This window comes from Ailuropoda melanoleuca, chromosome 4 (assembly GCF_002007445.2).
Source record: "Ailuropoda melanoleuca isolate Jingjing chromosome 4, ASM200744v2, whole genome shotgun sequence".
Lineage (NCBI taxonomy): Eukaryota > Metazoa > Chordata > Mammalia > Carnivora > Ursidae > Ailuropoda > Ailuropoda melanoleuca.
In genome coordinates, this window is record NC_048221.1 from 20,900,730 (window position 1) to 20,925,740 (window position 25,011).

General features: G+C 38.5%; 1 protein-coding gene across 4 annotated transcripts in view; it reads right to left on the reverse strand.

Annotated features, from left to right (window-relative positions):
• The window catches only part of SFMBT1 (Scm like with four mbt domains 1), a 117,416-nt gene that overhangs the window by 43,008 nt on the left and 49,397 nt on the right, over window positions 1-25,011 (reverse strand). For all 4 annotated transcript variants that reach the window (XM_034658467.1, XM_034658466.1, XM_034658465.1 and 1 more), the window contains 2 exons: window positions 12,099-12,253; window positions 5,385-5,479 (listed from right to left, as the gene is read on the reverse strand). In XM_034658467.1, coding sequence (XP_034514358.1) covers window positions 5,385-5,479; window positions 12,099-12,126 — 123 coding nt within the window. In that variant the 5' untranslated portion in view covers window positions 12,127-12,253. The remainder of the gene's footprint in view (window positions 1-5,384; window positions 5,480-12,098; window positions 12,254-25,011) is intronic.

Sequence of the window (25,011 nt, forward strand, 5' to 3'; positions counted from 1 at the left end):
TTTTGAAAAATATTTTATTCATTTATTTTAAGTCATTTTGTTCCAACATGCTAACCAATGCTTGTGTATGTTCAGTCTTTTTCATTTTAACCATTCTGGAAGGTGTGCTATGAATCTCATTGTCACTTTCTTTTGCATTTTTTCATTATTAATGAAGATGAAAACCTTTATTAGTCATTTAGATTTCTTCTTTTGGGAAATGGCTAAGTTTCTTGACTATTTTTTTTTTCTTTGTCAATTCTGTATTTTGGATATCCGTTGTCAGTTACTTGTGTTACAAATATTTTCTCACTTCCTTGATGGTGTTGTTTGATGAACAGAAGTTCTGAATTTTAATGTACTCTGATTCATCAGTGTTTCTCCTTTTAAAGGTTAGTGCTTTTTCTGTATTTTTAAACAAAGTTTCCCTATCCTTAAAGTCATAAAGATAAAATACTATATTTTCTAGAAATCTTTCTTTTTTAGAACTAATATCCACTTTGAATTAATCTCCACGTATGACAGTAGGTAGGAGTCAGATTTTATTTGTCTGAAGGTACAGATACACAACTGACCTTTCCTTGCCACTAGAAATTGCCACCTTTATTCTAAGTGTCCCTACAAAGTGGATCTGGTTTTGATTTGTTTTTCCTTAGAGCAGTACTACACTGCCTTAATTAAGTTTCATATCTAGTGCAGCGAGTCTTCTTGTTGTCTTATTCTTTTTTTTAAAGATTTTATTTATTTATTTATTTGACAGAGATACAGACAGCCAGCGAGAGAGGGAACATAAGCAGGGGGAGTGGGAGAGGAAGAAACAGGCTCATAGCTGAGGAGCCTGATGTGGCGCTCGATCCCATAATGCAGGGATCACGCCCTGAGCCGAAGGCAGACGCCCAACCGCTGTGCCACCCAGGCGCCCCTTGTTGTCTTATTCTTTAACTGCATCTAGTTAACCTCGCCGCTCTGTATTTCTACATGAACTTTAGAATCAGATTGTAGGGGCACCTCAGTCAGTTAAGCGTCTGCCTTCGGCTCACGTCATGATCCCAGGGTCCTGAGATTGAGCCCCATGTTCAGGCTCCTTGCTCAGCGGGGAATCTGCTTCTCCCTCTCCCTCTGCTCCCCACCCCTCCTCGTGCTCACATTCTCATGCTTGCTCTCTCTCTCTCTCAAATAAAAAAAAAATCTTAAAGAGGGGCGCCTGGGTGGCACAGCGGTTAAGCGTCTGCCTTCGGCTCAGGGCGTGATCCCCGATGTTATGGGATTGAGCCCCACGTCAGGCTCCTCCGCTATGAGCCTGCTTCTTCCTCTCCCACTCCCCCTGCTTGTGTTCCCTCTCTCGCTGGCTGTCTCTATCTCTGTCAAATAAATAAATAAAATCTTTAAAAAAAATCTTAAAGAATAAAGGAATCAGACTGTCAGTTACTACCTAAGTTTTTTTGGTATTTGACATGGGTTGCAGTAAATCTACAGATCTCTTTGGGGAGAACTTACATCTTTACAACACTGAATCTACCATTACATAAACTAAGTATATTCCTTCACTTTAACTTATATCAATAACGGTTTGAAGTTACTTTACAAATTTTTGTTACATTTATTCCTGGCCATTTAATGTTTTTATGCTATTGTAAATCACATCTTTCAGTTTCCACTTTTCTTTGTCACTAGTATACAGAAATATAATGGATATATAATGGATATGGATATATATTTGGGGGGGGGAGGCAGAGGGAGAGAATCTTAAGCGTCGTGGGGCTCGATCTCACAACCCTGAGATCATGACCTGAGCTGAAATCAAGAGTTGGACACTCAACCAACTGAGCCACCCAGGTGTCCCTAGAAATAGAATAGATTTTTTATGCTACCTTGTTTCTAATAATCTTGCTAAAGTTAGTCATTAATTTTATATCTGTAAATTATTTTATTCATCTGTAAATAATGACATTTTTCCCTTCTTCCTAATAATCCTTATACATTTTAATTGTTTTTCTTATCTTATCTAAAACAATATCAAACAGAAGTCATGTTAGACAACAGTTTTATCTTGTTCCATATTTAAAAGAGTATCTATCATCATACTACTATTAATAAAATTTGCTGTAGATTTTTTATAGATATCCGTTAGCAAATTAAAGAAATTCCCATCTATAGTTTGCTAAGACTTTTTTGTATCATGAGTGGGTGTGGAATTTTACCAAATATTTTTCTCTATATAGTGAGTTGATAATGTTATTTTTCTCCTTTCTTCTACTACTCTGGTCAATTATACTCTTCCAATACATTTTCCTCACTTTCTTTTCTCCTGAGATTCCAATTACACAAGCATTAAGTTTTTTTATACTGTCTGCAGCTGTTGGATGTTCTGCCCTGGTTTTTTTCCACCTTTTTTCTCTTCACATTTCAAGTCTGGGCAATTTATATTGACTTATCTTCAAGTATACTGACTTTTTCCTCATTTGTGTCAAGCCTCCAATAAGCCTGTCAAAGGCATTCGACATCTCTTATTACCATGTTTTTCATTGCTGTGATTTCCACTTGACTATAATAGTGTCCATCTTTATGGAAATACCCTTCTATTCACACATGTTGCCCACCTACCCTGCTGGAGCCTTTAACCTATTACTCATAGTTATTTAAAACTGTCTGATCGTTCCAATATCTGGGCCTTCTGAGTCTGGTTCTGTTGAATGCTCTGTCTTTTGACAGTTTGCTAGTTTTCTCTTACTTCTTCATGTGTCCTATAATTTTTGGTTAAAAACCAGACATCCTGTACAGAATAATCAAGATTGAGGCAAATAACATTTATGCCTGGGAATGGGCATGTTTCTTTTTAGGCCTTAAATCTGAGGGAGAAGGTTAAGTCAACGTAGTTAGGAGTGGAACTGGGTTTGGGTTTTGTTGTTGTTTAGTTATTCACACTACACTATAAGTTCCAAGATACATTATTAGCATTTTCTATTTAAGGTATAGGCTCATTTGCCAGAGGGCCTTTCCCCTCAATATCTGCCGCTCCACCCTCAGATTTAGGTCTTCTCTTTCTGACTGCATCTCAGAGACCACCTCTCTCCACGCTCTTGTCTGCCTCTTACACACAGACCTTTGTTACCCAACATTTCCTAACTTGGTGGTTGAGGACAAGCAGGAAAGCACATTCTCTGAGATTCAGTCTCAGTCAGGCTCTGTGTCCCGAGTCTTAGAAGTAGGAATTTCTCAGTGATCTTACCCGTCACCCAACTCTAGGCGACCGCAATTGCTCTAGCTCGTATTCCTACCCCTCTCCCAAGGACAAAAGGCTTTTATTTCTTCTGTCCTATCTCCATCACCTGCATCCTGGGGTTAACAGGGTTTGCATCCTCTCCCCTAGCGGCTTAAAGCTTTTGTTCTAGAAGACCCAGATAAAGCTTAGTGCCATTCCCAAAGCTGGTGCTGTTTCCTCCACCAGACACGTACCATGAGGAAAACTGTTTTATTACCTTAGACTCGTCCTCCTTGCAAATGTGGCTTTACCTCTAATTTCTTCTTTAGCCCCATCTTCCCTCCCTCCTTTGTTTCAAACTGGGTCCTATGAAACTCTTGCCAGCAGCTTAAACATCCATCTCCACTGTTCTGGAGATCTGAGTTCTACCAGATTCGCCTGTGATCAGCTATCCACTGGCATCCCGTCCCAGCATCTTCCTATACCAGTGCCTGATTTTCACTATATTTAGCAGCCCTTCACGGTATACTGATTCAAGCTTACAAACATTTTCTACATTTGATGATGAGAGAGTATACAACTATTTTTCATTCTCTCCTTGTTGCTTTGTCAAAGAGGAGAGGTGGAATCTGTCTCTTTAAAATGACATTTTTTTAGATCCAGAATTTTGGTCAGAAAATCTGTCCTCCATTTTCATTTTAGTATAAATAAATAAGCTTGTATAAACACATATCAGATTAGTAATAACATTAAAAACAAGAATTCAAAAATATTACATGATCACAAATAGACTTTCTATGTAAAAAAATACTGAAAATGATTATAAAAGATTAGTCAATATACTATAAAATGAAATCCTTACTTAAATATATAAATCTCACCACTTCAATTTAAGAAAGACATAAATGAACCAAAAAAATGGAAAGGACAACAATCATGACTGAGTTTTTATGAAACAAACTGAAAATAGCAGGACTCCACAGCTTATAAAAACACTTTTAAGAATATGGTTCAACTTCACAAAATCAAACCATTTTGAGTGAGCATTTCTGCCTTCCCAAATCCTAGAACAAAGAACTATGCCTTGTTGAACACTGCTATGGACTGAACTGTGCCTCCCCAAAGTGTATATGTTCAAATCCTAACTCCCAATGTGACTATTATTTGTGATTTGTTATTTATGGAGGCAGTAAAGGGGAAAGGAGGCCATAGGAGTGGAACCCTGATCCAGTAAGATTAGTGTCCTTATAAGAAGAGACACAGGAGAGCCTGATCTCTCACTCTCTGCCATAGGGAGGACACAGTGAGGAGGCTGTCAGCAAACCAGGAAAAGAGTCCTCCCCAGAACCTAACCATGACGGCGCCCTGATCTCAGACTTCCAGTCTCCAGAACTGTGAGAAAATAAACTTCTGTTCTTTAAGCCACCCATTCTACAATATTGTGCAATGGCAGCCTGAACAGACTAAGACAAAGATGAAATCAATAGAATCAATAATTCTGTGTTTTAAGAGGGAGTGTAAGTGAACAGGTTAAAAAATTAGGTCTGAATACAAATTATTAATAAAATTTGGAGTATTTTCCTACATTCTAGAGGCATCACACAAGACAAATATGTCAATGGATTAAGAATTAAACTGGGCTATTAGGGCATAAAGCTCTGCTGCACTGGCCACTAATCTGACCCACTGCATGACATTACTCATGTTTCTGCTCAATATGAGAGAAAGCAGTAATTTACTGAAATTACTCCCAATGTACAAGCCAACGGTCATAAAACACTGCAAGAAAATAAAACCATTTTCTTCAATTAATGAGGGTTTTTTGACAAAAATAAAGGAATATTCATGACTAGTCAAAAAGACAAGTCCTGCATTGAGTGGCAGCAAATACACAAAACCAAAAAGGATTTTAAAATATGTCTAGGGGGCCTAACTGGCTCAGTCAGTAGAGCATGTGACTCTCAACCTCAGGACTGTAAATTCAAGCCCCAAGCTGAATGCAGAGATTACTTAAAAATAACACTGGAAAAAAATAAAATATGTCCAGTTTTCTTAATAAGGGTGGCAGGAGGAGGGAAAAAGGAAAAAGCACTCAAATCCTTTCAAGTGCCCCAACTTAAAATAACTCTAAACTCTCTAATGATGCTACGGTCAGTCAAAGGAATGGGATATAGTTCGTAAAACAAATACAGTCACTGCTCACATGTTTAAAAGATCCGTAGGGAACTGCAGTGGACCCTGTCTCTTCTAGATAATCTTCCCAGCTTAATTCCACTTCTTCCACGCCAGAGCCAGCATCTGGAATTAAAATCAAAACAAAAGGAAACAGGTGAGCCCCAATTAAAGAAAACTCAAGGTATGAAAACATAAACTTAGTAACCCTTACACAATTTACTTCACAACAAGTTAATCAATTTTACACACAAAATAATCACGTGTTCTTTTTAAATGGCAGGTTCCCTTTCTGCATTGATTATCAATGAATCCCAACAGCACAGAAGTGTGACATGCTGTCTCCTGCTGGAATCCATCAGGACTCACCCAAATGCATTATATCAAGCTGGTGAGAGTGTAACTATTACAATCACTTTGGACTATCATTTAGTATCTAATGCCAACTACTTGAGATACTTAATAGGCATTTCAAACTTAAATTTTCAACCCGATTCTTCCTTGGTACTCTCCAACTGAGTAAAAGACACCTCCAGTCTGTATTTTGGCTCAATCCAAAAATGTGGAGTTATCCTTGTTTTCTAACTTTTCTTCCACATCTTATATCAAAACCATCAGAAAATTCTGTAGGTACCGCCTTTAAAATATATCCCGAATCTAACCACTTCCCATCATTTTGATTGCTTTCTCTCTAGCTCAAGACCTACCCACTATATCTTTCATCTTTTAATCCCAATTATAATAAAATCTAAACTCTTTGGGAGACTGCAAAGGCCCAACATGGCCTGACCTCTGGCTACCTTCCCTGCTACTTCATCCCAACCAGCCTCTTTTGCTCCCTGCACTCCAGTGACCCTGGGATTCTTACTATTCTCTAATCGTGTTCTTTCCTCAAAGCCTCCTCTGCATTTATTTCCTCAGCTCAAAGACTCATTCCCCAGTGTCATTCCCAGCTTCATTTCATTCAAGCCTCTCCTCAAACGTCCTCTCTCCAGAAAGGCCTTCCATCAGTACTTATCTAAAGCAGAAACCCCAGACTTCGCTTTCATTATCTTAAAGGCATTCATTTCTACTTGACAGTATGCCATACATCTTTTTATCCTCCCCATTAGAAAGAAAATAAACTCTGTCAAGACAGGACTTCGTTTTGGTCACTCCTGTATCTCTGTCACAGCAGACTCAATAAATTTTTGTTGAGTGGGCAAAGATTCAAATATTCCAGAATCCAATAATCCCAATTTACATAAACTCTCTAAGAGCAGGGTTTTGTTTCCTGATGTATCCCCATTGCCCAAAACGATGCCTGGCACTAGCAAGTTCACAATAAACAGTTGCTGAATGAGTACATCCTAGGGGAGCCTATGCTTCAGACAAACACAAGAAGGCAAGTACAAGGATGCTCACCACAGCACTGTTTCTAATAGCACCAGGCAAAAGCAATCAGTAGGAGAAGAGATAAATTACGGCAATTCTACAATGGAGTAATACTATGTAGCAAATGAAATGAATGAACTAGTATGACATAGATAAATCTCAAAAAAAAAAAAAACCCACATCGAATAAAAACAGCAGGTGCAGAATGAAAAGCACAAGATACAGTTTAGACTTCAAAGGAAACTTTGCAGTATCATGTTTATAAATGCATGCATATTAATAAGAGTGTAAGAACAAAGGTGGCAAACATATACATCAACTTCAACAGTGCTACCTTGGAGACTAGAGGAGAAAACAGGATCAGAAGGGAAGTACAAAAGAGGCTTAAACTCTATTAGGTTTTATCTCTTTCCCCAAGAAGAGGGAAACAACACATGAAAACATGTTCAACAACATAAAGGAAATGCAAATCAAAACCACAAGGAGACACACCTCACACCCACTAGAATGACCATTATCCAAAAAAGCAGAAAACAAGTGTTGACAAGGATGTGAAAAATTGGAATCTTTGTGCACTGCTGGTCTGGGAATGGAAAATGGTGCAGCCACTGTGGAAAACTACATGGTGGTTTCCCAAACAATTAAAAATACAATCACCCTATGATCCAGCAATTCCCCTTCTGGGTACCTCCCCAAAGAACTGAAAGCAGGGACTCAGATATTTGTCCACAAAGGTTCGTAGCAATAACAGTTATAAGAGAGAGAGCCAAAAGGTGGAATCAACCCACATGTTCGTAAACAGATAAACAAGAGGTGGTCCATACATACAGTGGAGTATTATTCAGCCTTAAAAAAGAAGGAAATCTTTGCACATCTGACAACACGGGTGAACCTAAGGACACAATGCCAAGTGAGCCGCCTGCGAAAGGACAGATGCTGTATGAGTCCGCTCACACCAAGAGCTAAAGCAGTCAAACCCAGAGAGATGGAGAAGAGAGTGGTGGCTGCGGAGGACTGGCGAGAAAGGGAGACGGGGACTTGTTATTTTGCGGTAGGTACAGAGTTTGAGTTTGGGAAGATGAAAAAGTGCTGGAGCGCGCTGTGGTGACGGCTGTGCAACGTGAGCGTACGTCACGCTCCTGAACCGTACGCCTCAAAGGGGTTAAAATGGCAAACTCTGTGTTAAGGATATTTGACAGGAATGAAAACATGGGAACAAATATGGGACAATTATAACATTAATTCTTCACAGTAGGTTCCATGGGTGTTGGGTATATTGTTTTCCATTCATTTTTATCCATGTGTGTTCGTTGTGCTGTTTTCCATTTGCTTTTACTTGTTTGAAATTTTTCACCAGAAATGTAACGAGCCAACAAAGACTACACTGGTAGCATCCTGGAAGCACAGGTCAGTAGAAAGTCAATTTCCATTACTAAACCATAATAAGGCCGAACACTCACGGTCTTTAGCCAAGAACCTTCTCCCTCAAACAGCATGCTAATTTACAAATAAAAAATAAACAACAACAACATTAAAAATAATGATTTAAAGAACTAAAACCTCTCATAAATTAAAAACTACTATCAAGGCAAGAAGAAAAAAAAACTAATAATCTGATAGAAAAATGAGAAAAATACATAAAAAGAGAATTTATCAAAAAGAAATGCAAATGGTCCTTAAACATATGGAAAGATGTGCAAATTTACTCATTTTGAAAGAAGTGTAAATTAAAACTACACTGAGGTATCAGATTGGGAAAAAAATTCCAAAGTTTGACAACTTACTCTACAGCAGGGCTGTGCTTAAGCAGGTAAAGCACAATGACACAACCCTGGTGAAAGAGAACTTGGCAATAGCTAGCAAAATACACACGTATTTACCTTTGGATCCAGCAATCCCACTTCTAGGAATCTGTCCCAAAGATAAGCTGGCAAAAATACAAAAAGACATATGTACAAAGCTATTCATTGCTGCACTACTATAATACCAAAATTGGAAACAACCCAAATGTCCATCAGTAAGGAACTGGCTGAATAAAATATATATGCATCTATATAGCTGTAAAAAGGAGAGAAAGATGACTACATACTGATGTGGGATAATCTTCAGTATCTAAGAGATACGACTACGAATATATATATGTATATGCTCACACACATACTTGTTTGTAATTTTTAAATGAACAAGAGAAGAGTAAGATAATAAGAACCAGCTGTATATATAGGGAAAAACAAAAAAGATGAATAGTATCAGATTGGATATGGGAATGTTGTTACATAATTTTGAATTTATCACTATGTAGATACTTTAATACAATTTTAGAAACATATTTTCAAAGGGAAAAAATTCCAACTGAAAATGAACTAAAACAAATATGCCTAACTGTTGGTGACATAACCACAAGGAAAACAGGATTACTTCATGTCATATTAAGATATAATACCTGACTGCAAACCCCAGTGGAATATATTTAAAGGCAAAAACCATAAAGAAATTGTAAAACTGACACTGTTATCTTATTAATACTTGGAATGTTGGTACTGTTGAAAAAATTATAGAAATATAGGGTAAAAATAACTGATGCTATTAACATCATTATGAAACAACACTATTCCGAAAGAAAAGAGACACAAGCATAAAATCAAAGAAGTAAAAGCACTGCAATTTTAAATTAAAACTGTAAACATAAAATGAAGCCATCTGAATCTTTTCTCTTCAAAAGACATGTAGTTTCTAGCTATGTCTATGGATAAGGCCTACAAGAAACGACAACCTGTATCAATGAGCACCCCAGCACCCAGAATTGCAGTCTCTAAATATTATATCCATGGTCAAAAAAAAAAAAATTACACAGTTTCCCCAAGAAACAGTAGATCGTAAGTTTGAGGCAGAAAATATGCGAGAGGTACCTGGGAATCTTACTACACTAGAAAGCAAGGACTAGAATTATCAAAGACACATGACATCACACCAAAAGAACACAGGAACCAATCTAAAAGAATGCTCACTGCTCTAGAATGAGGCAGTTTGATCATCAAATGAAGGATGACAGCAATGGAATCAAACTCATCACATACGTGTGTGTACCCGTGTATTTGTGCATACATATGCATGCAACTTTAAACCCATGAATTAATAACATTTAAAACAAAACACTGATCAACTTCCTAAATGGCAGAGTAAGTACCTTAGTGAACCCACTCTCCCAGAAAAATAGCAAAAACACTGGCTAAAAATGATGAAAATCAACTATTTCAAAGTTGTGAATTTAGCTGAAGGCACACAACAAACTGAAAAGTTAACTATTCAAGACAAGCTACTGGACCTGGTTAGAAGAGCAGGGTTGAGGCTCAAGCTGGGGCTATTCCCATTCTCTTCCCTCTTTAGCTCAAAATAGAAATTTTTGGAATTGAAAATATAATAACCATGAGAAAACTCCATAGTGAGCCCCTTAGCAGAATAAGAAGGACAGAGGGAAGAATGACTAAAATTACAGACAGAGCAAAAGAAAACACCCAATCTAAACAACAGAAAGAAAACACTGAAAAAAATGCAAAGAGTGTGGAACAGCAATAAAAGATCTAACACTAGGACCTGCAGAGTCCCAGAAAAAGAGAAAGAGAACAGGGCTGAAAAAGTATTTGAAGAAATAATGGCTGACAATTTTCCAATTTTGGCAAAAGACATAAGATTCAAGAAACTAAGAAAACCTGAAACGAGATAAACCCAAGGAAACACATGCAAAGATACACCAAGAGTCAAAATCTTGAAAGCAGCCAAGAGAAACAATACCTCTCTTAAGGTGAATGGAGGAGAGGGGATTCCAACGTGAATAGATTTCTCATCGGAAACCATGGAGGCCAGAACGCACGGTATTTTTCAAGAGATGAAAGAAAAGAATTTTTTACCCAGAATTCCATTTCCAGCAAAAATATCCTTCAATAATGAATAGGGAAATCAAGGCACTGTCATAGGAAGGTAAAATATTTTATCACTAGCAGATCGACCCTAAAAAAAAAAAGGCTGAAAGAATTCTATAAACAGAAATGGAATGACAGAAGAAGGAATCTCAGAAAATCAGGAAGGAATAAGGGACAATTTCAAGAGTAAGAATAATGGAAAATATAATACATTTTCCCCCTCCTTCTGACTTTAAATTATGTTTGACAGTTTGAGGCAAAATTTTAACAGTGTCTGATGTGGTTCTCAAAGTCTGTAGAGGAAATATTAAGACAATTATAAAGGTAAAGAGATATAAAAGTAGGTAAAGTTTCCAAACTTGGCTCAAATTAATAAAATGATGACACCAGGAAAGTATGTTATGTATAGATAGTGTTATACCGAGGGCATCCACTAAACAGCCATACAAAGCATACAGATCAAAATCAAAACTGAAAAACAATGACAATACCAAATGGCAGAGGGGATGTGAAGCAACCAGATCTCTCATCCATTGCTGGTAAGAATGTACAGCCCCTCTGGAAAGTAGTTTGGCTGTTTCTTTATCAAACACAGGATCCAGCAATTGTGCTCCTGGGCATCTACCCCAGAAAAATGAAATCTTAATCTTAAAACGATTGCTCACAGCAGCTTTACTTGTAATAGCTAAAAACCGGAAGCAACCACATGTGCTACAGTAGATGAACAGTTAACCAAGCTGCAGCACACCCATGGAACAGTACTGGGCAATAAAAGGGAACTGATAACACGCACGAATCTGGATAGCTCTCAAGGGCATTATCTTGAGTGAAAAGAGAAAATATCAAAAACTCACCTACTATGTATGTGATTCTATTTACGTAACATTCCTGAAATGACACAGAGATGGAGAATAGACTAACAGTTGCCTGGGGTGAGATAAGGTTGGGGGGAGGGGCGGGTAGATGACGGGGGTAGTAGAGAAAAGCTCTTTGTGGTAATGGAACAGTTCTGTATCTTGACTAAAGTGAGGGTTAAGGGAAGCCACATGCGATAAAACGACAGAGAACTACATATACTTTATACATAGGTCAATTCCCTGGCTTTTATACTTTACTATATCACAGGAGATGTAACCGATGGTAGAAACTGGGTGAAGGGTACACAGGACCTGTCAGTACCATCTTTGCAACTTCTCATGAATCTATAATTATTTCAAAATAATTCAAAAGGAACTATCAAAATTAAAATTTTTAAAGACATCTGTTCATCAAAGTTACTTGCTTTTTCAGCAAACATTCTAAGTACCCCTAGTGCCAGGTTCTCTGCCAGGGAAAGAACTGACATCTTTAAAGAGCTTCCCATTCGGTGGTAGAAAGACCAGTCAGACAACACAGATACATAGGAGAATTCTGCACTATGAAAAATGAATTCTGCTCAGCAAAACCAATACCTGCATCAAGCTGCTGCTCCCCGTTCATTTCCACGGAGCATGGGCTGTCTCCTCCCCACACAAAGGACAGGCCTTATGCTTCTGCTACGATCTGAAGATTATTTGCAGGTCTCAAGCATCTGCTCAATGGGCATCCAAGGGTCCAAATGAAAGTGCTAGAAAATGAAAAAGAACACATAAACAGCCTGAAGCCCAAGTGTGTTTACTCATTCATAAGACCTGGCACTCCAGTGAGTTGGGAGGGCACATGAGACAGACACACACTGGCAGAACAGAGGGGATTAGAGAAAAAATGGATACCTTTCCTAATTTTGGAGACTGTGTACGTAAATGTGAGTGTGAGTGTGAGAGTGAGTGAGTGTGTGTGTGTGTGTGTGTATGCAGAGACAGCACTATTAAGATCTTGATATCTAAAAATCACAACTAACATGTATATGAATCACTCTTTAACCTTAGAAGAAATATTTAGCACCATGACTCCTACCCACAAAAACTCTTAATTCCTAACGAACTCCTGAAGGAAAAAGGGAGCTTTCAATACTCTGTCTTATCCAATGAATAAGATCAAGGATATATTATCTAGTTTTTCACTCCATTTATCTAGAATGTTATGTAGAACCCAAAAGTTTATAGCTACACTTATAAAGGGAACATCTCCAAAATAAGCTCTGAACCCATTTATTTTTTTAAAACAGCTTTATTATAATTCACATACCAAAATTTCCCATTTTAAAAAGTATATATTTTATAGTTTTGAGTAAATTTACAGAGTTGTGTAACCACTACATGCAGTTTTAGAATATTTCCGTTACCCTGAAAAATACTTCATTCCCACCTGCAGTTCCTCCCCACCCTGCCCAGGCACAGAACAGGTACGTGACCTTCCCAGGGCTCCACAGCAAGGAGGTACGAGAACCAGGTTTCAAACCAAGCGAGATGTCTATATTCCCTGTCCTCAAGCACTGTATTTTACTGCCTCTCAATGGGAAGCAACTGGGGGTTTCTTTAAGCATAAGGAAATGATCAAATCTGTGTTTTAAAAAAGATCACTCTGGACCCAAATAGAGAAACCATAGGGAATGACAGCAAAGAAAATACGCAAGCATAAAATTTCTACATGGCAAAAGACACCATAAATAAAATTCAAAGGTAAGACAGTATATCTTAAAAGTTCTCATCACAAGAAAACAGATTTATTTTTTGTAACTATGTATGGTAATGGATATTAACTAGACTGATTTTGGTGACCATTTTGCAATGTATACAAACATTGAATCATTATGTTGTACCCCGGAAACTAACAGAAAATTATTTGTCAATTATACTTCACTAAAAATAAATAAATAAAAAAGACAATGGAGATGGGTGAAAATACTTGCAACATATAATGGGTTCATTTCCATATACAAGCTCCTGTTAATTCAACAACAACAAAGAAAAATGGGCAAAATATGTAACTGATCCACATTAAAAAATCAAGAGTTAAAGCTCATAAAAATGTGTTCAATCTCATTAGGAATGAGGAAAATAATTTTTAATTATATACGACTTTTTGACCTTTCAGATTGGTATGATTTTTAAAACTAAAAGTCCAGTGTTGGCAAGGAAGGCGGACGAACTTCAGAGTAGATTGGTTCCACCTTTTTGGAGAAGAATTTAATGAAAAATAATTTAACTTATAAAGATTTAAAAGACACAAACTCTTTGAGCAGTAATGCTGGTATTAAGAATCTTTCATACAAAACACATGTGTGGGAGGCTTCATAACCAAGGATGCTTGCTGCAGTATTATCTTTAATAGTAAGAAATCAGAGACCAACCTATATTTCTACCAAATGGGAATGGGATGGCCACATACATTACGATACACTTATACTAGGAAACACTCTACAATCATTAGAATTTAGGTAGATTCATAAAAGCACATGGGAATGTTGTCTATACCGCTGAGTAGAAAAAGCAAATGAAGGACATTATTTACATTAACTTTTAAAAATCCCATGTCCACTGTCTGACTACATTTGTGACTTTTTAAAAAAGATTTTATTTATTTGAGAGAGAGTACAGGGGGAGGGGCAGAGGGAGAGACAGAGGGACAAACAGACTCCCAGCTGAGCACAGAGACCGATGTGGGGCTTGGTCCCAGGACCCCGAGATCAAGACCTGAGCCAAAGTCAGATGCCCAACTGACTGAGCCACCCAGGCACTCCTACATTTGTGACTTTTAACAAATGACTTAACTCATTTGTGCCAATGGCATCATTTGTAAAAGAGGGATAACCGTACTGTACCTACTTCAGAGGAATGCTATGAAGATAAGTAAGACAATCCGTGAACAGCACTCAGCATAGAGCTGGCTGCGTGATAAATGCTGAGTTAATGTCTACTCTATTCAATGTTGACTGATTCACGTTCCTCCAGCACTGAGTGCATCATCTCTACAGAGAACACCCTGCTATTCCATCATGGGTTTGATGTAGCAAAGCCAAGGCTACATAAATACCTGCTGGTTCACTAGGCTTTGAACATGTCATCCACTGCTTATGTTCGTAAACCCTTGGAATATGCCAGTGCATTTTGTGCAGAGAGCCACCTAGTGCAACCTGAGAATACACACACACACACACACACACACACACACACATATATATATATCATATATATAAAATAAGTGAAACTTCAAAGCCAAGGACAAGAGAGAGTTGGGAAAACCACAAGTCTTATGAAGCTGAAAGCTAAGGCTGTGATATTTTTTTTTTAAGATTTTATTTACTTAGGGGCGCCTGGGTGGCACAGCGGTTAAGCGTCTGCCTTCAGCTCAGGGCGTGATCCCGGCGTTGTGGGATCGAGCCCCACATCGGGCTCCTGGCTCTGCTGGGAGCCTGCTTCTTCCTCTCCCACTCCCCCTGCTTGTGTGTGTTCCCTCTCTCGCTGGCTGTCTCTATCTCTGTCGAATAAATAAATAAAATCTTTATAAAAAAAAAAGATTTTATTTACTTATTTGTCAGAGAGAGAGAGAGCGTGCACAGGTAGGGGGACAAGCAGGCAGTGGGAGAAGCAGACTTCCTGCTGAGCAAGAAGCCCAAAGCGGGATTTGATCCCAGGACTCTGGGATCATGACCTGAGCAGAAGGCAGATGCTTAACTGACTGTGCCACTCAGATGCTCCTATTTTTTCAATCTTACAGCATCACTAAGATTTTAACCAATGAGCAATCAGTTCATCATCTTAACAGGACTATGAGAAATAAACTAATGAGGACTTTTGCTGTGGAACATCTGTTAGATCTCTTTATTGCTAGCATGCTCTCTTTCTATGCAATGAGGGGGGGGGAACCAGTAAAATATCCGGCAGCTTAGAATATGGAAATTCATTTTTCATTTATTTCCTTTTATTTCATTTATTTCCTATTCATATTAAACTGTTTTACTTTCATTTTATCATTGATTTTGGTATTATAATTCCTCTGTGGTGACCAGGACACATTAGAGTTATTCATTTAAATAAGTTCTCATGAACTAACTGATCTGAACCTTGCTCATCTTATTTAGAATATTTCAGTGAAATAAACAGTGCCTAGATGCTTACAAAGGGCTCTAAGAAGACATACTGAAGCCCGCATGAGCCATACTAAAAGCTAAGTGTACAAATAAGCTTTGAGTTCAAACACACACACACACACACAAAATGAAAATGAAACCCAAACAGAATAAAATGAAACTGAATTCACTGTTTCATTTTTGGAGATGCATCAGTGTAAGACCATGGAATACTTCCCTTTTAACAGCTCTTTTAAAAGACCCAAAAGCCATATGAACAACAACCAGCCTTCATCTTGTTTTGGCTTACACATGCAGTCCACACCCTAAGCCTCTACTAGCCCGCTTCATGTTAATGCACTTTGTTTTGAAGGCTAAGACTAAACACTGAGTAAGAGCATTTATTATGTGATAAAGTTACAATAATGCAAGAGAGATTTCTGTTGGAGAGATCCTCAGCCAAAATCATTTAACAGATCCAACATAAATAACTTTTAAAGCACTTAGGAAGAAGGAAAGAGACTCAGTTGTAGGTCTAGAGGTATGTATCCAGTCCGCATAGTAGTTGCAAGAAAATATTTTAATTCAGTAAGTATTTACCAGGTAGTTAAAAGGGAAATTCCCACTGAAATGTTTAAATTTTCACTCCTATCCCTCACCTTAACAGATGGAAGTCCAGTAATAATTTCAAGCATGCTGTTAAATATGGTAAATGCAAGCAATTCAGCAAATTCGATGCTCCATTTTGGGCATATCTGTAAAGTAAATGCCCTTGGCAGCAAATGCCTGTGGTACAGTCACTGTATTTTTTCATTCCCCAACAGATGTAGATTCCTACTGGCTTTTCACTCTCTACAACAGTCAATCATTACTCCCTGACCTTGTACACATCCCATCTGACTGGCTATCTAAATTAAATGTTTTGCTTCCATCTGTCAAATGTCAATGTAATTTGATTATTAGGGATAGACATCTTCCATTGTTTCATTAAGTTGTTTATTGCTGTTGTTTTTAAGCCACTGCTCCATGTCTAACTAGGGAAATTTAAAAAATAAATTAAGTCTAATAAAGTCAATCTTAGCCACTCACAACATCTAAATTAAATCTGACCCTAACTTAACTTTTCCATGATTATGTAAACCCAACACAAGGCACATATATCTCAGTTGAACAAATCAGTACTAATGAATTTATAAAACCAATAAAACTTTTAAACAAAATCCAGAACTCAAGAATACCCTAAATTTTTTTAAAGGTGTTCAACATCACTGTCAGGAAAATGCAAATCAAAACCGCAATGAGATATCGCCTCACACCTGTCAGAATGCTATTATCAGAAAGACAAGATAGCAAACGTTGGCAAGGATGTGGGAAAAGGGAAGCCCACGTGCATTGTTGGTGGGTATGGGAATTGGTTGCAGCTACTGTGGAAAACAGTTAGGGGGTTCCTTGGAAAATTAAAAATACAAAAAACATATGATCCAGCAATCTCCCTTCTGGGTATTTATTCAAAGGAAGCAAAAACATGAACTCAAAAAGCTATCTACGCTCCCCTATTCACTGCAGCATTATCTACAAGAGCTAAGACATGGAAGCAACTTAAGTGTTCACTGATGGATGAACAGATTAAAAAAAGGGGTATACACACACATATACACAATGGAATATTCTTCAGAGTATAAAAATATTCAGAAATCTTCAGATATAAAAAAGAAGAAAATCCTGCCATTTGCAACAACACGGATGGACCTTGAGAGCAGTACGCTAAGTGAAATAAGTTAAACAGAGAAAAACAAATGCTGTATGATCTCACACATGGAATAAAAAAAAGAAAAGAAAAAAGAAAAAAACCCACCCCAAACTCATAGATACAGAGAACAGATTGGTGCTTGCCAGGGGCGAGGGGTGGGCAAGACGGGTGAGAGTGGTCAAAAGGTACCAATTTCAGTTATAAAATAAATGTGTCCTGAAGATGTAAAGTGCAGCATGATGACTACAGTTAACAACACTGTATCACATATTTGAAAGTTGCTAAGAGAGTAAATCTTCAAGGTTCTCATCATAAGAAAAAAAGTTTTTGTAACTATATGTGGGATGAATGTTACCAAAACTTACTGTGGTCATCATTTTGCAATATATTTATGTATTAAATCATTACGTTGTAGGGGCGCCTGGGTGGCACAGCGGTTAAGCATCTGCCTTCGGCTCAGGGCGTGATCCTGGCGTTATGGGATCGAGCCCCACATCAGGCTCCTCTGCTATGAGCCTGCTTCTTCCTCTCCCACTTCCCCTGCTTGTGTTCCCTCTCTCGCTGGCTGTCTCTATCTCTGTCGAATAAATAAATAAAATCTTTAAAAAAAATAAATAAATAAATCATTACGTTGTAGACCTTGGATTAATACAATGTTCTATTTATATCTCAATTTAAGAAGCTAAATGAGGCAGGATTTTAAAAGGGTTGTTTTGAACTAACAAGAGAAATTTTTAACTAAAATATGGCATAAGCATACACAATGTAATACTACACAGCCATTAAAAACTGTGTTAGAGAAATGTTTTTCTTTCTAATCAAAATCCCAAGAAGGTATTTTATTTTAAAATGCTAATTTAAGGGGTGCCTGGGTGGCTCAGTCAGTTAAGCATCCAACTTTTGGTTTTGGCTCAGGTCATGATCTCAGGGTTATGGGATCCAGCCCTGTGCCAGGCTCCACACTCAGTGGGGAGTCTGCTTGAGATTCTCTCTCTCTCTCTCTCCCCCTCTACCCCTCCCCACTAGCTGGCTCTCTCTCTCCAAAAGAAATAAATAAATCTTAAAAAAATATATGAAATAAAATAAAAAGCTAATTTAAAAATGCATCTAAAAGAGAAAATGTACAACCCAGCCACATTTTTGTAAAAGATGATAATGAGGCTAGTTTCTTCTACCAAAACATTAAGATAGTATGGTACTAGTGCAAGAAAAGACAAATACGTCAATAAAGTAGAATGAGGCTGAGAAACAATGCATTCATATGAGGATACAGTAGGTGATAAAATGGCATCCAATATCAATTGTGAAAGGACAAACACACACAGAGTGTTAAAGAACTGGCTATCCATTCTAAGAGGAAAAGCACTGGATCCTTACTTCATGCTGCCACATAAATAAATTCCAGGTGAATTAAAAGAGCAAACCATGAAAACAAGACTCCAAACAAATTGGGAATATGGTTTTATTTTATTTTTTTTAAGATTTTATTTATTTACTTGACAGAGAGAGACAGCCAGCGAGAGAGGGAACACAAGCAGGGGGAGTGGGAGAGGAAGAAGCAGGCTCCCAGTGGAGGAGCCTGATGTGGGCCTCGATCCCAGAACGCTAGGATCACGCCCTGAGCCGAAGGCAGATGCTTAACGACTGCGCCACCCAGGCACCCCGGGAATATGGTTTTAAACCCTGGGACAGCACAGACATCTCTAAGCAAGGAGGCCATAAAATGGAATATTCAAAAACATTTAAAACTTCTGATTAGCAGAAAGATACCATAAACAACTTTAAAAACCAAGCCACAGACTAGAAGAAAATATTTGCAGCATATATAATACATAAAGGATTAATAGTCATAATCACAGAAAGCATCAACAAATCACAGAAATAAATCACAGAAAGCATCAATAAAGAAAAAAGGCCAAACCTAATGGAGAAAAAAGTCAGGTACGAACAGGAATTTTAGAGAAGAAACGCAAATAATAAGCATACGAAAATATGTTCAATGTCAAGGGCTAAAATGAGTTCTCACTCAGACTGGCAAAAATAAAAGATTAGGAACATCCAAAACAGGTGAAAACATATAGAGAAATGGATGCTGTCATTACTAGTTGAAGAGCACAAATGGCTACAACCCTTTTAGAGAGAAATTTTGTTCCACCAAAAAAAAATTTTTTTTAAAGATTTTATTTATTTATTCGACAGAGATAGAGACAGCCAGCGAGAGAGGGAACACAAGCAGGGGGCGTGGGAGAGGAAGAAGCAGGCTCCCAGCAGAGGAGCCCGATGTGGGGCTCAACCCCATAACGCCAGGATCACGCCCTGAGCCGAAGGCAGACGCTTAACCGCTGTGCCATCCAGGCGCCCCCCACCAAAAATTTTAACTTGCATTCTCTACAACCACACAATTCCACTTCCAATCTGTACTTCAGAAAAATACCCAAAGAAAATAAAGAAATACGCAGCATAACATTTTCAAGGAAAGAGATGAAACTGTCGTCTCTTCCGGGGCATACATGGAGAAACACCCCCATGTGTATAATGCAAGGGCCTCAATGTGTGCTTGAACACTGTCCACACTAAGGGAGAAATGAAGATCTAACATCCATCAGTAGATCGGGGCACCTCCCTATCATGAGTGTTAAAAAGAATGGGATGGCTTCATAGGGACAGAGCTTAGGCTGGGGGGTGGATAGCTGCACAGGGACGGAGCTTATGCTGGGGGTGCTCCACAGTTGGGGACAGACAGTGGTTCACACACACGCAGGCATGACCTCATTTCATTGCCGTTCACTTTACTGTGCTCTGAGGATACTGCAGCTTTTACACATTGAAGGTCTGTGGCAACCCTATGTCGAGCAAGTCTATCGGTGCCACTTTTTCCAAGAACTTACACTCACTTTGTGTCTCTGTGTCACATTTTGGTAACTCTGGCAATATATCAAACTTTGTGTTATTATATTTGTTATTATGACCTATGATTAGTGATTATGACTTGCTGAAACTCAGATGATGGTTAGCATTTTTTAGCAATATTTTAAAAGTAAGGTATGTACACTGCTTTTTGGAGATATAATGCTATTGCATACTTACCAGGTTATAATATACTGTAAACATAACTTTTATATATACTAGGAAGCCAAAAAATTCCTGTAACTCACTTTATTGTGATACTTACTTTATTAGGGTGGTCTGGAAGCGAATGCACAGTCTCCAAGGTATGCCGGTATCTGTATATGTACATATACTCAAACACACACAAAACTATGTATTTCTACAGGTACACATACATACATGCAGAAGTCTTTAAAATGGTCTGGGAAAATATATCCAAGTCACTATCAGTGGTTATGAGACAGACTCAGGTACAGAGCAAAAGGGAATTTTTGCTATATCTGCACTGGATAAATTTTTTAGGATGACAATGTATTCACATGTGTATTTCTATAACAAATTTTTATTTTAAGAAAAAGAAACTGTATTTATTAAAATGGATATTTATTCATTTTTTCAACAAATATTTACCAGAAACCTACTATGTGTTGGGCCCTGTACAAATATGAAAGAGGACAAAGACCTGAAGAAGACATGGAAGGAAAGAGCATGCCAAGCAGAGGGAAAAGCCAGCACAGAGGCCTGCAGTAAGAGCATATGAGCTGTATTCCAAGAACGGCAAGAAGCCGAGGGAGTAGAGGCCACAGAAGCGAGGGAGCAAGCAAGAGAGGGCAGCAGGAGATAAGGCACACTGCTTGCCACTCCCAGACCACTCTGGGAGCATCTCATGCCTGCAGCCCTAGAGGAACTATGGTATTTACCAGGGACCTTACTCCTCTGGGGGTGATAACACATAAAGGCAACACTGGTGGCGAATGTAAAATGCTACCATCAATCTGGTAGTTCCTCAAGATGTCAAACATCAAGTTACCATATGACCCAGCAATTCCACTCCTTGGTGTATTCCCAAGAGAACTGAAAACATGTCCACACAAAACACATACAGGAAAGGTCACGGCGTGACTCATAACAGACAAAAGGTATGAAACAACCCAAATGTCCATCAACTGATGGATGGATAAATAAAATGTGGTACATCTAATATAATGGAATATTATTCAGCCATAAAAAGGAATGAAGTATGATACATGCTATAATTTCGATAACTTTGAAAATATACCAAGTGAAAGAAGTCAAACATAAAAGGCCACATATTGGGAGGTGGGTTGGGGGAAGGGGCAACTGGGTGATGGGCAGTAAGGAGGACACTTGTGTAATGAGCACTGGGTGTTATATGCAACTGACAAATCACTAATCAGTAACAAATAATACAGTAAATGTTAACTAAATTGAGTATAAATAAAAATTGTTTAAAAATAAAAAAAAGGCCAAATAGTAAATGCTTCCATTTGTATAGAATGGCCAGAACAGGCATGTCCATGGAGACAGAAGGCAGATTAGTGAGGCTGCCAAGGGCTAGAGGGATAGAGTAATGGGAAGGGACTACTACTGTATACAGAGTTTCTTTTGGGGGTACTGAAACATTCTAAAATTAGATTGTCATGCTAGCCCTACAACTCTCAATAAAAACCACTCAACTGTATTGTACACCTGAAACTAGTACAAGTTAATTCTATATCAACTATACTTCATCAATTAAAAAAAAACACTGCACTACTGTACACTTTAAATGAGTGAATTTTATGGTATATGAAATATATCTCGATCAAGCTATAAAAAAATAAAGTCATCTGTATTAAGAACACAACTGTGCTTTTAAAATAACATTATTTCTTGGGGCGCCTGGGAGGCGCAGTTGATTAAGCGTCTGAACTCTTGGTTTTGGCTCTAGTCGTGATCTCAGGGTGGTGGGATGGAGCCCCACCTAGCCCTCCACACTTATCGCAGAGTCTGCTTCTCCCTCTCCCTTCCCTTCTGCCCCTCCTCCTGCTCTAAGTTAAATAAATAAATCTTTAAAATAACATTATTTCCATCTTTAAATACAGAAGCCAAGAACGAAAAAGAGACAAGAAATCTGGGTACCATTAGAATATGCAATGGAACAAGGAGAATTTAGCTGTCATTGGTTTGTACTAGTTAAGGGAATGCTATGCTTCGACCAATAAATTCCAAATTACAGTTGCTTAATCCAATAGGTATTTCTCACTCAGAGGAAGTCCAAACAGGTGTTCCTGCTAAGTAGGCACCTCTCCTCCACACGGTAATTCACCAGGCCAAGCACCTTCCACCCCCTAGCTCTGCACCTTCAACACAGGCTCCCCAGATCATCACGTCCAGGGGGATCACTCACGGAGGTTTCCTTGATACAGGCCTTCTACCCACATTCTATTGTTAAAATTCAGTCACACAGGGGCGCCTGGGTGGCACAGCGGTTAGGCGTCTGCCTTCGGCTCAGGGCGTGATCCCGGCGTTGTGGAATCGAGCCCCACATCAGGCTCCTCTGCTATGAGCCTGCTTCTTCCTCTCCCACTCCCCCTGCTTGTGTTCCCTCTCTCGCTGGCTGTCTCTATCTCTGTCAAATAAATAAAAATAAAATATTAAAAAAAAAAATTCAGTCACACAGACCCCATCTGACTACAAGGGAAGCTGGGAACTATAACGCAGCACTTCCCACCATTAAATATGAGTATTTAGAATTAGTACTACCACTTTTTTAGAACTTACATTAATAGATACTATCAGAGGTTATGTTTAAAGAAGGCTCTATGAGTCAACAGTAGTGTTACTAAAGAACGCCCATGGAACTGCAATTAGTCAATAAATATTTACTGAGCACATACTATCTGCCACATACTGTTCTATGTAAACAAACAGAGGGAAGGAAAACCTGCCCTCATGGATCTTACAATCTAGTGTGGGAAGACAAATAATAAAGTATAAAGTATGCTGAACAAAAATAAAAGTCCGGGGGGGAAATGAGGCAAGGAAGGAAGACACGGAGTTACTACTTTCAAAAGAGTAACCAAGGCCTCAGTGATGAGGTGGCATTAGCCAATAACCTAAGGGAAACCTAAGGGAAATAAGGAAGTGGGTACCTGAGGAAGAACATTCCAGACGGAAAGTGGAAAGATCCCAAAGTGGGAGCCTGTGTGGCACTTCCGAGGGCACTGCTGTTGGAGCAGAATGATCAAGGCAAAGACGCTAGGAGGGGAGCTCACAAAGGTACCAGGCACCAGATTATATACAACCATGTAGGCTGCGGTGAAGATTTTGGTTTTGAGGAAGCCACTGGGGGATTCTGAGCAGAGGAGGGACGTAATCTGACCTATCTTTCAAAAGGATCCCTGGCAACTATGTTGAGAACAGACTGTTAAGTGAGCAAGAGCAGAAGCAGGAAGACCAATAAATTAGATTCTGGAACAATCCCGGCAAGTGTGCTAGCTGCCAGGTCCGGTGGTGAAAAGGGATTTAGAAGGGTAGAAGGGAAACTGGATGCGGGGTGTGAGAGAAAGAGCAGGGTCTGAGCTGACACCAATTTTTTGGCCTAAGCAATAGAAAGGATGAAATTGCCACTTGGGGGTAAAGTCTGAAGGAGGAATGGTCTGAGGAAGAAAAAGCAGGGGTTTCAATAGAAAATCGACCAATATGATTAATTTCTTCATTATTAAAGTTTTGCTCTCTGAGTTTTAGGGAAAACTTTTTACCATCAACAAAAGTATAATTACTACACTCTTTATATGAATAGCGTTCCCAATTTGTAAGCTATTTCCATATGCTATACTTCATTCAAGACTAATAACTCTTCAAAGGGCGCCTGGGTGGCTCAGTGGGTCATGATCCCAGGGTTCTGGGATGAGCCTAGTGTCAGGCTCCCTGCTGCTCAGCGGGGAGCCTGCTTCTCCCTCTCCCTCAGCTCCCCGCCCTCCCATTCATGCTTTCTCTCTCTGACTCTCAAATAAATAAATAAAATCTTTTTAAAAAAATCTTTGAAATAGCTAGAATGGCTTCCATCCTGATTTCGCACCTTGGGAACCTTCTTGTCAGCTTCAGTCCTGCTCTCACACTTCACCTTTTTTTCTAGGTTTACTGATCATCCATGAAGGAATTTTGTCACACCAATTCAGTAATTTATGCTGTTTTATTGTTTTAAATCCTAACTTCAAAACCCATAAACTTCCCATTAAAACATCAAGGTCAATTTTTCTAACTCTTCACTACACGTCTTTCAAAAATGTCAAGCATAAATAATTTTTAAAAACTGATTCATACTACAAAGAAGCTGGAAATCTCACACCAACCAATTTATAAATCCTTGATTCACAGCTGTAAGTATGACCACTTCGCAGCCCTGTTTCCTTAGCAATTGCTAATCAGTACCAGAGTACCGAGTACCATATCTACGTCAAATACCAGATCACTAAGTCATAGTTTCGAAATTTTCTTTCATTGTACCAAGATATGACAGAAGCATTTAAAAATCAACTCTTTATGTTATCTTATAAGCTGGAGAAATGGCAAATCTTTTAGAGTTCAAATATTATCACATTTTTCATGGATTATGGGCTATATTTACAGGAGCTAATTACATCAGCACATATTGAAACAGTCAATATGTCTTGTTCTGATTAAATAAGGAGGTATTTGATTTACCAATATAAACACTGCCAAAAATGTA